The sequence below is a fragment of the Contarinia nasturtii genome, unplaced genomic scaffold (genome assembly GCF_009176525.2).
Source record: "Contarinia nasturtii isolate CC-2019 unplaced genomic scaffold, AAFC_CNas_1.1 Cnas_scaffold_4311, whole genome shotgun sequence".
Classification (NCBI taxonomy): Eukaryota; Metazoa; Arthropoda; class Insecta; order Diptera; family Cecidomyiidae; genus Contarinia; species Contarinia nasturtii.
Window position 1 is genome coordinate 1,954,906 of NW_022201606.1, and position 18,177 is coordinate 1,973,082.

Sequence of the window (18,177 nt, forward strand, 5' to 3'; positions counted from 1 at the left end):
CTATTTGAATTGCTATGTTATAAGTATTTGAGAAGAGTTTTTATTTGTCTTCCGTCGATTGTTCAATGATTGGAAATCCATCGCAAAAAAAAGATCCACTCCAAAAAAAGAGGTCATAATTCTTGTATCTGGCCCATTAAATTGCTCACTTCATACAAATATTCAAAATGTAAATGTGAATTCATTTTTTTTACTGTGAGAGGTGCATACGAACTTAGTTGAAAGTGTGCAATCGATTGTGGCTTGACGAGATGAGAAAGAAATCTATTCGGTGCTGATTTTATTGTTTTTAGATTGTTTTGCTGTGGTTCGACGTTTGAAAGAATATCTCTCAATTTTCCGCTTTTATTTCGAATCGAAATTTGATACAATTCGTTATTTTAATTTCATTTGGTAAATAAGATTATTTCGGAATATTGGGCGTTCTTCTATCAGCTATAACTTTTTTTTGTTTTAAAAAAGTTGTTTGAGATTAAATATATGTAATTGACGTGTTGGTAATTTTTATTGAAAAGAAACATGTTTGGGGCTAACGCATTTTCTAATAATCTAAAATTCGATGGAGAAGAGGCTAAGTGTATATAGTTTAGTTTTTGAAAAAAAAGGCGTTAGTTATTTGATTTGGAAAATGGCGTTTGTGGCAGAATCGACGACATTTTTTATTTACCATCTTATAATCGAGAAATATATTCTCACTTTTCAAAGATTTCATCTTTACGTATAAATCATTTCATAATTCAATGGAACTGTGTGAGGGAAAAAAAGTTGATTTATTATTGAAGATAAAATCGTTCAGTGTGTTTTATTTTACAAAAAAAAAGTGTTAACGGTACTTGATGGTTCATTTTAACAACCTACACTTAAACAGAAATTAATTCGTACAATATATATTTGAGAAAAATGAAGAATACGGTTAAAGATCCATTTTCCATATGGATTATACAACTATTTCAATGTTAGTTACTTTAATCAATCTAAATCATAAAGGAACAACTACTCTTGTTTGAACCGAACGGTAAATATGTTATTAAACTGTTGTTATATAGTGTGTTTCTTGTATATGTGTATATGTGTAATATTTATGACCCCCTAATTTAATTAAATTGTAAATTCAAGATTCATATAATTTTTTTTAATCAACTAAATTAAGCCATTTCCATGTATAAATTCATCATCAAACGTTTAACTAAATTCTAAATCCGGTTGCTGTGATTAAACCGGAATAACTGTTGAGCTGCCCTTCTTTGGCACGCCGTTTGCTTTGCCATTGTATGGAAGAGATGATTTTGGTGCCTATGGAATAAAAATGAATTCGTTACTATTATGTAAATTGATTTATGGACTTTTCATTACTCACCTCAATGATTTGTATGCATTTCTCAAGATCAACTTCGCTGACATCATCATCATCGTCGTCGTCGTCATCTTCTTCACCGCTGCTTTGACCCTTTCGACGAAAAGCACGATATTTTCGATATTTACCACGTGCCGGCAAAAACATCATCAATAATCCCGAAATGGCTATGAAAAACCCAGCCAAATAGAAGGCTAAATGGTAATCACCAGTTAAATCTGTAATCCATCCGGCCAAAGGTGGCCCAATTAAATTTGCGATCCCTTGTACAAGTAGCAATAAACCATAGGCATTTGTAAATCGTTCCAAAGATATTAGTTCCACTAAAATAATACTGGTGAGCGCATAATTCGCCGCGATAAATAAACCAAAGAGACCGGACAATATTGAGAGTCCCTGCATTGGATAAACACAGACAAAAAACACGCATTATTGGCATTGCTCTTAGAAAATGATAAAAGAATGTGCATTTCAAATATGTTTAATTTTCTTACGGTAAATGTAGGTAACAAAGGCACCAAACCAGTGACGATCCCACAGAAAACCATACATATAGCATAGATCATTCCGGCTGTTATGAATTTTCGATCTCCGGTCCATCCAAGAATGATTTCACCCACCATATTTACGATACCAATCAAGGAGATCAAGATGGATGCATCGGTCTCTTTGAAACCAAGCTCCACCGCATTATCGGCTAAGTATACGTATGGAACATCGTACCATGCATACAAAAGGAAATTTGATAATGCGAATAAGGTAAATCGAATATCAGAAAAAAATGAAAAGTCCAGCATATCGACCAAAACTGATTTGAATTCAGCCAGTCCTTGACCCCAATGTGTTTTCTCTTTTGCAATTGTTGTCATTGAATTGCGATAGATATCCGGGCACGAAGATGCTCGTAGTCGGTAACGGTTTATATTCAACATCGCACCGCGATAAGTCAAAGAATGACGATGCATTCGCAAATCCTTCAGATATGCAGCCGGATTTCGATGCTAAAAAGACATAAACGCAAAGGAGGTTAAATAAATCTGTTGTGAATATGTGCATTTAAAATTCCAACCATTATAATCCGTACATCCTTGGCATGGTGAATATGAGGATCTTGTTTCATCCATGTCAAGAACTCCTGTTCGTTTCGAATCCGGCGACTTTTGGCCTTCGTCAGACCACTTTCACTGGTTGGACTGATATTGTTCTCAAGCGGTGCATTTGATCCATTCGAATGTCGTGACGATGTTAATGGTTGACTAAAACTTCTTGAATGTGCCAAACCGGGATAATTTTTCAATAGAACGCTGTGCACATTTTTGTTTGCTGACATTAGCTCGAGAACTTCCACTGGAACCTTCAGCAGAGAAATTACAATGATTGATTAAAATGTTCTTTTAAAGTTTATATTTTTGTATTGATTTTTTAATTTTTTTACCTTTTCGCCGTTTTTAACAAATGTTGGCAATGTAATCAATGAACTAAATAGTCGTGGATCGTCCATGGTTTCGGACTGACTGGCTAAATTATTATCACCATTATTTTCATCTCTTCTATCGATCTCATTTCCATTGGCATCGTCTTTATGTAGATTACTTGTTGTGCCACCAGTGTTTGTGCTATTGCTCACCGAAAATGAATCGGCTGAAATTCCCAATTGATTTCGTTTCTTACGCAGTTTCGCTTTTTGTTTCGATTTGTACGTTGTCCACTCCAAATCTCTCATAAGCATACCACAAATAGTCATATTCAAAAATACGCCCGACAACACAAGCGTTGTGCCCCGCCAACCATACTCGTCGATGAGAAATTGTGTTAAAGGCGCAAATAAAAATGTACCAATACCGCTACCACACACCGATAGACCAGTTGCAGTCGAACGACGTTTGTCAAAGTAATAGGCAACAATAACCACAGCAGCCACATAACATAAGCTCAAGCCAAAACCGGCAAATATACCGAACGTGAAAAAAAGCATTTCCACCGAATCCGTAAATGAAGACGCAAAAAATCCAATTGATGCCAGAATTGAACCGATTATCGTCACTCGACGGCACCCAAATCGATCGGTTAAAAATGATGCAATGGGCCCGGAGAGCAGAGGCATTGCCATGAAAAGTGAACCAATCCATGCCGTTTTTGCTTTTCCTTCGCCGAAATATTTCAAAAGTTCTACATAAATAACACCAAAACTAAATGTTATGCCATCCGCAATTACGTTTACCATGAACGAGGCGAATACAATCACCCACCCATAACCACCGTCCGGTGGTTTTGCTTCAGCAAATTGACTAACATCATCACTACTCGAAGAGTCTGACGACGAAGACGACGACTCAGACGAACTGGACGAGATGCTACTTCGTAATTTTGATGTTCGTAAAATTCCTCTTGCTGGCATTTGATGAATCAACTCCTCCGGTTGTGGTTCAGTCGTCGAATCACCATTTTGGTATGATTCATGCTCACCGCTCGCAGGTGAATTTACACTATTGAACATATTTCGTTTTATGCTATCGTTTGAATCGTTATGTTGTTGCGACAAAAATTGAACGTGTAACACGGGTCGTTCGGGATCGGTGCCAGTGCATTGAATACTTAAACGTGGTTTTCGATTAACATCAAATTTATCGCCGGTATTTGAACTAAAATTCTGTGTCGATGGGCTTTTTACGATACTTCTAGGCCTTGGATTCGATCTGCGTTGAATTTTCTGGTTAACCGAACCGTCGTCCATCGATGTTTGCCGTAACAATGGTCGACTTTCAGCGCGTTCATTTCGTTTGGCATTTTTCATGAATAAACCACCACTTCGATCTGTATCACATAATAAATTAACGTATTCATTATAAGCCACCGATTTAGCATCGCATTTATCATCATCTGTTGTATTATTTGTTTCATTATTGTTAATATTACCTTTAGTTTTGGGAACGATTGGCCGATCAATGCTACTATAGACGGTTGTTCCATTATTTTCACTTGAGCTACTTCCAAGCAACGGAGTTTTTAACGAATTATCATCATACATGGTTGATTTCGTAGATTGATTTGTCTCTGTATCATTCGATTCCTTCTTTGTGATGTCTTCTTCGTTATCCTTACAGCCGATTTCTTCGCTTTCGCTTGCCGTTTGGCTTCGATCTGTTGGGCACTTAATTGGTTTAACATCAATACTATTACTGCTTATTGTATCCGTCGAAATACAATCTTCACTTGAATTTTGCACGAGTAATTTTGTAACCGATTGTTTCGTTTGATTCTCACTTATGTCCTCTTCAACTGTTGATTGTTGATTGTCGACCAACGTATCTGTAACAATTTCAACGATATTTGAATTGTGACTGGCGTCGAATTCATTCGTACTGTTACTTATACGCCGACCACTGGTGTTTATCTTATCATTTCGTGCGATTTCGTTCGTTGATTTGGTAGTGCTGGCGTTGGAATCATTGCATGATTCTTGATAATCATTATGGCTATCATCCATATTGATTGTAGTTCCATTCGACACACAGGCCTCTTGAAGATTACTTCGATTGCAGTTCTTATCATTTCCGTTAAGTTGTTTGTCAATCGAACTGTTGTTATTGCAATTATTTGTTTGTATTTGAACACGGCCAGACATCGAATTTGAATTGATGTTACGCGAACCATCTAGTTGGGACACACCGTTCTCATTGCCAACACTTAAAATACTACACAGAACATCTGAGTCTTTTTCATTTGATTTAACTGAGTCCGAGTGCTTTTCACTGCACTGCTCACTTTTGAATTGTTCAACACACACATTGTTTTCATGAAAGTCTTTACTAATATTATCATTAAACGATTGCTTAGGTGGTTCAACCGAATCCGATGATTCGGTGCTTGAGCTAATTGTTCCGTTGGTGGCTGTGTGGCTGTTGCTCCCATTTTCGATGATAGATTGTGTGGCAACAACACCAACTGACTTATTATTATTGAAATTTTTTCTTCTATTCGCATCCATTCTGTTAGATCGCGACAGAATTGACGCCTAAATAAACTCAGTAACGTAGTTATCATGCGGATAAACTGCACAAAATTGAACCACTGAAATGAAAGAAAAAGGCGAAAAACACACACACACACAAATGGATTACATTGAAATGAGAATGGTGATGATAAATGTTATTGACTGCAAGTCAAGTCAAGTGAAGGTCAAATCAATGTACCTGGTTACAAGGATCTTTGCGAGATTTTCTTTTGGCAGGTACAAACGATGATGGTGAAATGCTATCACCAATTTGAAAACGTTTAACTCGACGTTCTTCCATACGGTATCCCACACAACCGTTGGCTTAACCAAATCTATATTGGAAAAAGGAGAAATAAAAAACATATACATGGTTAATAAATGGAATGAATCAATTAATGAATGAATTAATTAAAATATTCGGTTTTGGTTTTGAATTTCATTGTTAACTCGAAATGGCATCGAATTACATCACTCCCATGTGGAAAACACAATTAAAAATCGTATCACTATTATCTAAAAATTCCCCGCATTCAATCAATCGATTAGAGATAAGGATGAGAGTCTCATGAGACACACAAGTTCAGTCGCAGTTGGCCTAATTGTATTTGTTTTATAATTACTCTCTTTCCATGCAAAGAACCCATCAAATGAAATTGGCCCGTCTAAAAATAGTATTGTCAAAACATTGATCACTTGTAGTTCATCTAAAGCGAACCATATTAACGCAATCGCTGCACATTTTCGACGATTTGGTAGTTTTTTTGCAGATGGGTATCGCATAAAAACCTCGATTTGCTCAATCGATTTGTTTGCTTATTACTTCGACATATTGACGATGATTAGTTAGTTTCATAATCATTTTACTAATGGGCCCAAAAGATAAGTTACATTTTTTATAGCAATGTCGTAGCAAATTGATAGCAAAGTATCGGTGGAAAGTTGCACACAAAAGAATCGAAATCAAATTAAACCACGTGAGCAATGTTTCAAGAGTGGATATTCATGTAAACATTGTTTAAATAAAAGGAGTAATAAAATATGAAATAAATGTCAAAACATCCAAATGCCAAAGTGGTCATGAAATCAGTTTACGTCCATTATTTTTATGTCAATTGAAATGAAGAAGCAAAGTGAAAACAAAAACAACTGTAAAATTAAAATTTACATGGACATTTCACGGTAACATCGTGCCACCACACGCTATTTTTATCGACAATCGGTTTGACGAAATCTCTCGAGAGAATGTTTGGCAACAAAGCACAGTGCTCTAGCTTCAACCAACCAAACAAACATAAAATACATGAAGCCGTTGCCCAGCTGTTGGTTTTATTCAGATTTTTTTCGCTTTTGGCGCTAGTAATGACGATTGATCTCGAAAATGAAAAAAAAAAAGAAAAAAAATACTAAAAATAAATTTGAATAAAAAAAGACAGAAAACAGTAGTCAAGTCAGTTGGCGTAGACAAAGACGCAATAAAATCTAGCGAGAAAAGTCGAAGGGAAATGTATATATGTTTGCTCGATTGCTAATAAATAAGCAATTTTCATTAGCGGAAGAATAATCTTTGAGTGAATCAGCAATGTAATTATGAAAAAAATAAAAATGTTAAATGATAGACTCGCTATTGATGTCGCCATAGATTTTTTTCTTTCTGCTAAATATGTTGCGAATGTTGAAACGAGCATGTGGCGTTGGAGAGGGGCATTGGTGTTTGTTGGCACTAGGATCTATGAATTATGAGAAGCTCATTTCATTGAACGTACCATTGAATATCGAACGGCAATGGCCAACGGCAACAGGAAAATATTTTATTTAGTGCTTGTGAAAAACGACATTTTATCTACACATGCTTGAATCAACAATTGGAAAATGTTCAATTGCAAACAGCGAAAAAAATCAAATCGTTTTGAAATTGCTAATCATATTTAATGAATTTAATTGGAATTCAATGTCTCGTTAAGGCGATTCGATGAATTTTTCACCTGATTGATTAAAACGAATGCATGATCAACATGACAACAGAAGAAAAAAAACATCAATGTGAAAATAAAGTTGTGAATAAAATGCGGACTGAGTTAAAAAAAAAGTAGTTGACATTTTTCTTTATCAAAATGCTATTGTTATTAACCTAATTGTGTTCGATTGTGTGTTGTAGATATACAAAAATCAAAAGTGAAAATACTTTGTATTTGAAGCATATACTTGTTAAAATCTAAACCAAAGATCTAGTGCTTTTTTTATTGGAAGTGTTTGCCTTGTTCGAAATCGCCAAACGACTCGAGACACATTTTAATTATTTGCTTTGGCTGATAGCAGCACATCGACTCCCCGCACTTTGATTGATTTCTTTTTTCATGATGATGTTGCGTAAAATGCATTTTAGAAACGGGTCACGAAGAATTCATGGAGTAAATAGAAAGGAAAAACAATAACTGAGCTTGTGTACGTCCAAGCGTGTGTGTGTGTGGTCATTATCAGCACTTTAAATTATCAACTAGCACACAAATTGTTATTATTAGTCAAACATTGTGTCAATGCCAAGATTCAAATAAAATGCAAGTTTATCGCAGATTAAACAAAACACACTATTCGACGTTGTTGTCAATCGTCATAATGGGTTCTTTTTTGTCATTCATTCAATCGTTCGAACGTCGTCACTGAATGATCGTTTTTCTTCTACACAGTTATGTAATTGATCCATAAATCACACAACGAAATCCTTTGTTTCTTCTTTATTTTTGCGCCAGACAAACAAAACAAAGTGCGATTCCACGAACATTTGATAAAAATAAACATGTTTTTATGGAATAATCGTTGGCGATTGCTCGTCTTCCACGAATCACATACACACTGAATGGTGGTGGTATCAATTGCACTAAATAATGTGTTTTACACTTAACAAAGCGTGCATAAGCATATCATAAGTTTTGTCTCATATCGCATATAATGATGGTTCTCAAGTGGTCGTTTTTACATGTTTAAAGGAATACATCGCTTGGCGACAGTCAGGAGGATAATAGAAAAAAATTGAATATTTTCAATGTCGAAGCACTCTTGAATGTCACTAGCACCATGAGAACAGAGTTTTGTGCGTAGCCGCATGCGCAACAATGAACTCAGTTGAGAAAAAAAGAAAGAAGTCGCCAACGAAGAACAAAAATGCATACACAACGCTTTCGAAGTGGATTGCATGCGACAACTGCATTTGTGTTCAAATTTTCACTAGAAGCGTTTTAGTGAACGAGGTGTGTTCCTCCTCTCGAATGGAAAATATTCAGCAAAACGGCCAAGAAATTCACGCTGAAAAGACAAACCGTATAAGTACTTCAACAGCTGATTGACTGGTCTATTAGACAATAGAGTGTATTGATAGCACGTGTGTGTTCATTGTACGAAGTCATGTTCAGACTGTTTCAATATTTTTCAATCGATGAAGTTGAATGAACCAAACCACATAATAAGTGAATACATTTTTGATGTGGGAAAATAATTGTATATTTACCATGGTTATTCACACTATGATCGTTTCGATTTGATTATGTTTACTTTGTAAAAAACGATGAAATTTCAAAATTAACTCCCAAAACACTTTTGCTCAAAACGAATCACAAGTCAACCACTAAATCCACCAATCAAAAACCAGTTAAAAACTAGAATTCTCATATAATTCTGCTGAATACAAATGGTCAATTTTTATTTACTGTTTGTTCATTCGTATCATGTGTTTGCTTCATTACTTATTCGTTGCGAAACCGTTTTGTAAATTCATCGGCATCAATTGTACTCGATTTACAAGTGAACGGGGCACAGTAATTTTGTGTTCTTTTTGTCGTTAATTGTTTGTGTCTTTTTGGTTTTAATTTTTGCAATTGAACTAAATTAATGTCAATATTTTATTGTTTGATTCGAAGATACAATCACACACACAAATAACAATAGATCAGCGAATTATATCCGAACACAAAATGAAAACACTCAAACTGGTTGTCTATAACTTGGCACAGAAATCCGGAATTGAAACAAAATAATATTGTTTCTCAATCACACGTTTGGTCGTAGCACGTTTTTCCATTGAAAAATGTGGTTTCACAAGAAACAAAAACGAAATTATAAGAAGAAAAAAAAAACAATACCGCACACAAAACTCACAACACAATTCAAAATTGTAAAGTTCACCGAATAAATTTTGCTTGAGTGTCCGTTTTGGCGGTCGATGCAATTACAAATAAAAAAAGAACTAATGTGAATTTTATTCAATGCAACCGCTCAAAATAACGCCGACCGATGGTGTGATTGACATTCTATGCACATCGAATGGTAATCTCGTCTCGCATGCGATTTCAATGTATCAGTGGTCTTTTTTGTGTATTGAAATCGCATTGACGATTGATTGGATGGTTCTCACTTGCGACAGAATGAAAATGTCGCATGCTTTCTCACACACAATCACCAACAACTTATTATGCAAAGGTTGACAAATATTAAAGTTCGCTTTTGTTTCGCTTACTACTGCTGCTGCTGTTGCTGTTGATGATGTGCGATACACAAGCGTCTTACACAGATGATTGTGTGTAAGTGTGCATCGACGGGATGAATCTGTGTGTGTGTGTACGTTTGGCAACCACAATAAGTTATTTGAAATACGTTGAGAATGAAACAATCTCAATTTAAGAGTGAACAAACATACCGAACAATCTGAGAAAACCATATATCTTCAAGCGATTACGATATTACATTGTATATTGCCACTATTCAACGCTAATATACTTTTGCGAAACGTTACGTTCCGACACACACAAAATGACATTAGTTTCTTATCGATATTACTGCGTTGATAACGATCGTCAGCGTTGACTTACGGCAAAAAGACTTTAAACCAATCAAGCAAGAAAAATAAACTTTAAAAGATACTCTACTTTATAATCTCTTGCTATATCTCGGTCTTAGTTAACGTTCTGTTGTGTATGCGTAAATCTTATAATAAGAGTCTTATTGAATCACAATATTCCTTTGTGCTTTGTAAAATAGTTCTCTTTCATTCTTCTATTCTTGAATAACGAACCATCCAATATCCAAAAGTGGTATTTTATGATTGTGAAATAAATGGCCGCACATGGCAATATTTGGTTACTTGACCCCTAAGCGAAATATTAAAAATTTGGCTTTTGTTGCTGTGTGCTTGATCGAAGTACAAACGAAATCATGTGATTTTCATAGTTAATTTATAATACACACAAGTTTGCTTTTGACATACATTCAACAATGGGGATTACAGTTAATCTCTCGCCACTATCGGTAACAATCTAACACTAAATTATTCAACTTAAACAACACTTTAGATTTTTATTCGTTTTATCGACGATTGAAACTTTGCTTTGAATTGGTCACTGCTTTTGGCAATGATTAATTTACAAAGTAATTTTATCCACACTCAATAAAAAAACTTCGATAAAATACGTTCAATCATCATATGATGATGAATGTTTTATTACATACATGAAATTCGATTCCAAAACTGACATTTCATAATGAGAATTTCATTTGAATTCACTATGCAAAGCGAATACAAAGTGTATTGGAACGATAGATAGTTTAGAACCGTTTATGATACATGTTTACTGCAATCAATTTAATTTACAAACAATGGCCACTCGAACCGTACTGTCTAATCGAAATGTCACATGCAATTATGGAAAAGTTTTATTTCTAGAAATGGTTTCATTAAAATCACGTCAATTTTCTGACAATAGTGTTCAATTTAATTAAACAAAAACGCTGTATCTAGAGGCTATCAATATCAACACCTAAATATGTAATGTCCAAATTTATACTTGACACGATAATTATGCATAATAAATAGAACCAATTTAGTTGAAATCGTTGTAAATGTGCAAATCTTATATAAATAATATTCAAGCAAATAAGTTCTAACGTGTGTCAGAGCATTTTGGTGTTGGCATACCTGTGAACAATAACATTTTCGTTCCATGACACTAAACTGTTTTTTCATGATAGATCGATTTGTGTAGGAATACCGTACGTCTATTTTTAGCAAGAAATCACTTTCTTCGTTGTTCAATATAGGCCGACGTCGTCGTCGTCGATGTACAGGTATTTTGTTACCGAACGTATTCAAATGACTTGATATTTAAAAATATTGTATGGAAATGTTCCATTGTCAAATATGATCCAAAATGGAATATGCACCGTTCATGTTGAAAGTGCAAATCGTAATGTTCTAGTAAGTAATACAAAATTCGAGTAGTACCTGTACAACGAATCGGTCAGTTTGACAAAGTATTTCCATTGATAGATAAAATACAGTATCAATTTGAGTTGATAAGCGCCAAGAATGCTATCAGCAAAGGTAGTTTAATAAAAAATATTCTAAATGACTTCGGGTGATGACCTCCGATCACAATAATTTTTTCGAATAAAAAAAAAATGTGAGTTGGGTACACAGTGTGTCAAATAGCAAGTTTTTACAAATCGGAGATATGAAAAAGAGTGATATTAACACAAAAGAAAACGGGTGTGTGATTTCTATACTTGACATTCTGCCAAAGTGGAGCATGTACACGTACAGTAAATGGCTTTGAAAGCGCTTGCAAAAATACACTCCAATTATTTGGAGCGTTCCGAGTCAAGAAAATGGCAAAAATGGGTAGTAAGTAGTACGTGGAGAATCCTGATATTTTATTCATACAGCAATTCTAGAGCAGCTTCTTTTTTGAAAGGCCATCTTTTGTAAGGGTGCCAGTGCCATAAATATTGTATCAGGCCAACATTACAGTGCCAAGTGGAGCTGACACACATTTTAACTGTGAACCAGGGCGGGTAACTAATGAAATTGAGAATCGCATGGATCCGTTCATACATTTTTACACACTTTAATTGCGTCCTCTAAATAAATCACTATTTGATGTCAAATTTTAAATCCATGAAAATTTAGTAGCAATCAAACGACAATGAGATAAAGATAAAGAACGAAAAGAGAAATTAATTGTTAAAAATAAAAATCGCTGCACGCTGAATATGTGCGCTTGACTTCTGTGATTGCACTGAATTATTTATTTAATCGTTGAGAAATGGGGCAAAACTATACCAAATTTAGATTTCAATTAGAGGTCATGGAGCAGTTGCATCCACATCGTCACGTCGCACCATTGTCATTGAGAGTTTGCTTATGTAATTCGTGCAATCGCTTTGTACCGTTAATGAAAGTCTTAACGCCAATGGCACTTTTTCAATTTTAATGGATTCTTGCTTATTTACAGCGTATATTTAATTGAATCCAAAGAAAATTCCGCCCTTCCGATTGTCAGATTTGATATTTGCAATATGACAGCGGCAAATGATGATGTAATCAGATTACATTCGTCGAATTTCGCAGATCAAACCAGCGACACATTGCTCAATTCGAAGGAAAAGTGTCAAGAAAAATCGATTTGAAATATTTTGACGAAAAAGTAAATGGCGTTTGATCCGAGTTTTTACCAAGAACTTGCCAAAAGTTACTCTTGCGATGAATGTACTTGGATCATATCTAAACGATTTAATTCAGTGTAAAAATTTATTGTGTTGAAAAATTGTTCACATCTCTTTTTTTTCAACCCAAAAGGTGTGTGTTTTCTGTGAAATCAATTGTGACTTTGAATTAAATGTGAGATCAAGTTCGGCTGTTCAACGTATAGGTAGGACTAGGGTTAACGTAAAAAAGTGCTTACAATTCTTTTTCCTTCTGTTCTTTCAAGTAAAACATTTGTTCAACGGCTGCTCATTTTTCATTTCAATTCGATTGGGCAAGTTGCCAAAAGGAATTGTCAAGCGAATGTAAAATGCTTCAAGCGCAAAAATATTGTTTTTCTCTCTCTTTTTTTGTCTATCACCGATGAGCAGAAAAGGGGATATTGGAGGGAAAGCCTTGAAAGGCAGAAGCAGAATAAATACATAGAAGTTCAAATGGCTAACGCGAAATGTATATGGTTATTATATGAGACATTCAGAGCCACTGGCAAAATGGCACCACAGCGGTTCTGAGGCAATGAAACATTCATTATGACATGGTTATGTTTGTGTTTTGCTCAGTTTTGCGCATCGAACAACCTGTGCCATTACATACGATGTTGTGCATTTATGTTCATCATCTGATGGCAAGACGGCAATAAATGTTAGCAGTAGTTTTATGACAACGGAAATCTACTATAACAAAATAATTCAATATATTGTATATGGTGTTTTGATTACAATTTCCCATAAAAGTTGATGCATTATTTGTTTGGTTGTTGGTGTTCATCAACTCAGATGACTGTTCCCACTTGTCGACGGTGTTTGTCATCACACCCAGTGCCATTGTTTGGCCAATCGACAACCATATTAAACTGAACTGTGCAAACTGTAAAGTGCACAGGGAGAAAGTATTGTTGAATGTTCAAGCCACACAAGCCATCCGGAATATCGTGACCATGAAAATTAAAATTAGATACATTGTGGAATGAATGTGACACAAGAAATCAATGTATACATGTTGTATTTAACTTGATTCCCGCTGTTGAAGCACATTACTGCCACAATTTATCATCAAACACCATGCAGAGAATGTTCGAGAAAATGAGATCAAAATACGAAATTCGGTTTACATTTGTGCTGTTTGCTGTACATATAGCCAGATGAAAATGAACGAGCGTCTGATAAAAAACCGAAATTAACGACATTGTTTTGTCTTGAATTCATTGTCGCTCTGAAAGCAAGAAAAAATATCGATTTTGGTTGATATAATACTTAATTCTTCTTCTATATTACAATAGTCTATACGTATGAGTCATTCGATCGTCCTCATAATGACTGTGTATTTATTTTCGGTGGCAACAGTTTTAATGTTAATTCATTGAGTTCGAAAATTTCGTATCATGCGATTTTTCGTTCTTGTCACAGAATTATATCGATTTGTTAAGTTTATTGAATCAGCAGAAATGCTTTCATTAAGTTTTTGCAAAAGTTGACGTGAAGTTAAAAGCGGCAAACAAACAAACAAAAGACGCGGTAAATCAATTTTAAATAGTAACACAAACAATGAGCTGAAACTCGAGCTCGGATTGTACACAGTTTCAAGGTCAATGCGGAAATGAGGTTTTCCGTTTGATTTATTCTAATGAGAGAATACAGTTTTTATATTATGTCAACGAAAAACAGTGAAAAGAAAATCTTTAGTACTAAAATGGTATGATATATTGAAGAAGCCAATACATTTTAGATTAGTTTTATGACATGGTGAGAATAGAATGCTGTTGGCGTTGATTATATTATAACGTTGTTCGAAGACAGATATAAAACTGGCTTGAATTTTGGACAACAACAACATAAAAAATCGAAATAATTCGCATTGTGACGTGCGATGTGTGTGTTAATCTAGCACTCGTTAGTGTTGTCTACCAACAAAAAACGGCTCATTCAATTAGGCCTTTGTAAGACACGCAACACCTATAATTATACGAGTTGAAGAAAAACGTTGGTGGTTACACATTGGCGTAAAAGTTCAGTTTGTTTCGTCTAAACTTCAGATATTTCTCTCTCTCTCTTTCTGCCTGTCTCCTATTTACATTTATCTAAGTACCAATAAAGAATCAAATTGACATTTTACACGTCATGCAGTATTACAATTTGAGTTTGAAAAACTCAATTAATTTATGTGCTGCATTTAATGTTTATTGGTTGTTTAAAGTCTGCGTAAAAGATCGGTATTCGGTTTGTTAAAAGAGTGATTATTTTGCACCAATATTAGCGAAAGACTTTTCTATTCCACTCATGTTGTTCAATTCAAACGCTTGAATGTGCGCTCAATTTCATTTATGTCGATTGCACGTAATTCATTTTTTAAAAAATCATTTTGTGCGCACTGGAAATTGTGGCTCGACAACAAATTTTCAGTCAGGCTGTGCTCAACCAGATTTACAAGTTGTAGATTTTAATATGACACACTCACATAATAAGTGGTCATAAAAGGAATTCAATGAAAAAAGGCTAACCAGACTCAACACACTCATTATTCCATTAATTTCATTATTTTATTGCTGGATAATAGAAAACCACTAATATTTTCAAATGTATCCGCTCTTTTTCGGTGTGTTCTTTTCATGTATAATTAAAAATGAACAATTGAATGGGTATCATATACAATGTGACGCAAATTTGCCAAAAAAAATGTTATGTAAATTAATATTTTTTTTTGTTCAGTGCTCTCGTTATTTAGTCAGTATCTGACGTTCAGTTCAAACCCTCTAGTTCAACTAATTTCAGCTACATCGTTATGTTCTCGAACTACAATTAAAAAAGTTGCCAACATTTTTTGTGTCTGCTTTGACATCGGTCGAGTGAGTGCCTTGCCATGGCGATCGACCAAATGCGTAGAAAATCTTAATGCCATTCGCTTTCACGATTCATCGAAAATATTCGGTCCGATTTTAGCAAGTGTTTTTTGGTGTCTTACGTAAATTGAGCGATATTTTTTTATGGCCGAGATCAAGTGACGATCTTTTGATTCATATATTGTTATTGTTATTCGAAATAAAACTCAGATAAATATAATATAATGAAAAATTTCCTCTCGTTTTACCTGACAAATTGAAATAAGTGATGTTTATGTTTTTCTTATATGCAAAAGATTATTTTTTTTCGCGTCGATTTTTGTGAAAGAATTCAACATTCATTGAGAAGGAAAGAAATAAAAAAAAGATAGTAAGAAGTAAACAAAACGTCAGTTGTGTTTTTTTTTGTTGCATATTTTCTACTTAGATTTAAATATTTGGCTCACTGGCGTGAGAATATTTTTGCCCTAAATATGCAAACTCAGGGGATATTGTGATGGATTTCAATTCCTTTCGAACTGAGTCATTAGATAAGAGAACCTTGTTTACATGCATTTCACTTACATTGTGCATAATGAATGTTTAGATACGCCAAGATTTCAAAAGGAAATCATATATTACTAACAAACAATGCAGCTGATAAACAATAAACTCATTGCGAGTCATCAGCAACTTAAAAATAAGAATGAAAAATTGCAACAAACTTATGTAAACACAACAATATCGTCAATGATGTATGAATCAAAGAAAAAAACAGATATTCGTGTGATAGTTAACTTGTGTGGTGAGATTGAAAACCAAAACCTGATAGAATTTAACTTTGAACCAAACCAAAAAAAAAAATCAAAAGAAAGAAAGTAAATATTTCAAACAATATGTACTTACCAGAGTGCGTTCAGTACGCACCGGATTCGCATGAACAGACGGTCACTCGAAAAGAATGTAATTGGATTCGTTTTTGTATCGTTTGAAAATTGTGTGTAGCAAACGCTAAAAAACCAAATCCGCCGACATTATAGCTCACGGTTGTTTGTTGTTTCTCTCTTTTTTATCCTCCAATTGACTTCCAATGTACACGTAATACCTTCAAAGTTTCTATTGAACGTGATTTTTCAATTTATGAATAATTCTTTTAATTTTCACAATTAAGTTTTTATTTGGTATGCTTTCGTGTGACACAATTAACGCTTTTTTTACTTTTATATAACGGAATGTTCTCGATTATAATTGTAAATTTTTTTTCTTTTAAATAAATTGAAAATAAATATAAACGTTGGAATGATGGTGGCAAAATGAACACGAAACTGAAATACTTCGACAATAACAATTTGGATTTTCTATTTCTAATTTTTCATCAAAGTTCAAATCGACTCGCTGGATCGCAGTCTGTAAGCTTACTAAGCGAATGGATAATTTTGTTTTACAGTAAAAGGACGTTCGTGTTTTTTTTTTGTGTATTGTGCATGTGTGACGTCGATGTCTGCGACAATATTAACCGCAAGAGTTTCTTTGGATAACTTGTACAACACACACAATCACTCTCGCTCTACTTGGCTACCAACAATTTTCTCTCGCATATGTATGGTATATACGAGTGCGCGAAAATCCAACTATAAATCACGTATGCTGAATGGCCCGTCGAATTTCATGCAAATTTCTTTTCGCAACCAAAAAAAAAAACACTTAGTTATAACGGATGAAAAGCGATTAAGATTTTTATCTGTGCTTATGCGTCTGTTCGTCTCCAATTTTCTTTCTCAATTGGACTTCAAAGTTTCTATTTTATGTTCGATTTGGTTGTTGCAAAAAGAGCAAAAAAAAAAAAACTATGCGACATACACGCACTCGGACTGAGAGAGCATACACGCCGTGTACACGGAATTCAAAGGCAATAACTATTTTTGGATTATGGTCGCTTTTTAGCTAAGAACGTGTCAATTTTTTTTTCTTAACGTGCTAATTTTGCTTTTCTGTACGTATCTATATAATATTCGATTCTGTGTTTCTTTATTTCATGCGAGATACACATGAATGAATGAGTGTACGGTGTCGCAATCGAAATCGCTGGCGAGAAAACAGTCAACGTAAATACAAATGTAAAATATCTTCGTTTAAAATAGTGATTCACAAATGAACAAAATGAAGCATTCAAAGTACACACGCTGACACACAATTGATAATAATACCTTAAACTTTAAACTTGAAAAAAAATATATACGGCAATTGTAAAACTAGCTCGCTGCTATGTATGATAAACAAGAATGAAATTGTAACTCCAAGGTTGCACTTTGAAATTGATCGAAATCAAAACAAGCTGTCCCAGTCACCCAGACGAAGTGAAATCGAAAGGGCTTTGGATAGATCGCTTTCGATATACACACAATAAATTCACAACTTTCAATGCATCAAATGGAATGCATTGAACTCAACGAAAAATGATTGGACTCTCAACGTGAATTTAC

The 18,177-nt window shown here is 34.5% G+C and overlaps 1 protein-coding gene across 2 annotated transcripts; it reads right to left on the reverse strand.

The window, feature by feature from the left end:
* Positions 1 to 486: 486 nt before the first annotated feature.
* LOC116350560 lies at positions 487 to 16,951 on the reverse strand. 2 transcript variants are annotated; one of them, XM_031782369.1, is made up of 7 exons: positions 16,601 to 16,951; positions 5,548 to 5,683; positions 2,790 to 5,425; positions 2,439 to 2,708; positions 1,849 to 2,355; positions 1,358 to 1,750; positions 487 to 1,293 (listed from the first exon to the last, which is right to left on the reverse strand). In XM_031782369.1, exons 3-7 carry the CDS (start codon positions 5,340 to 5,342, stop codon positions 1,213 to 1,215), a joined length of 3,804 nt encoding a protein of 1,267 aa, XP_031638229.1. In that variant the 5' UTR covers positions 5,343 to 5,425; positions 5,548 to 5,683; positions 16,601 to 16,951; the 3' UTR covers positions 487 to 1,212. The 2 variants fall into 2 exon arrangements, with proteins under 2 accessions (XP_031638229.1, XP_031638228.1); XM_031782368.1 differs by having other exon boundaries at positions 2,424 to 2,708; positions 16,601 to 16,950.
* Between the last annotated feature and the right edge of the window lie 1,226 nt (positions 16,952 to 18,177).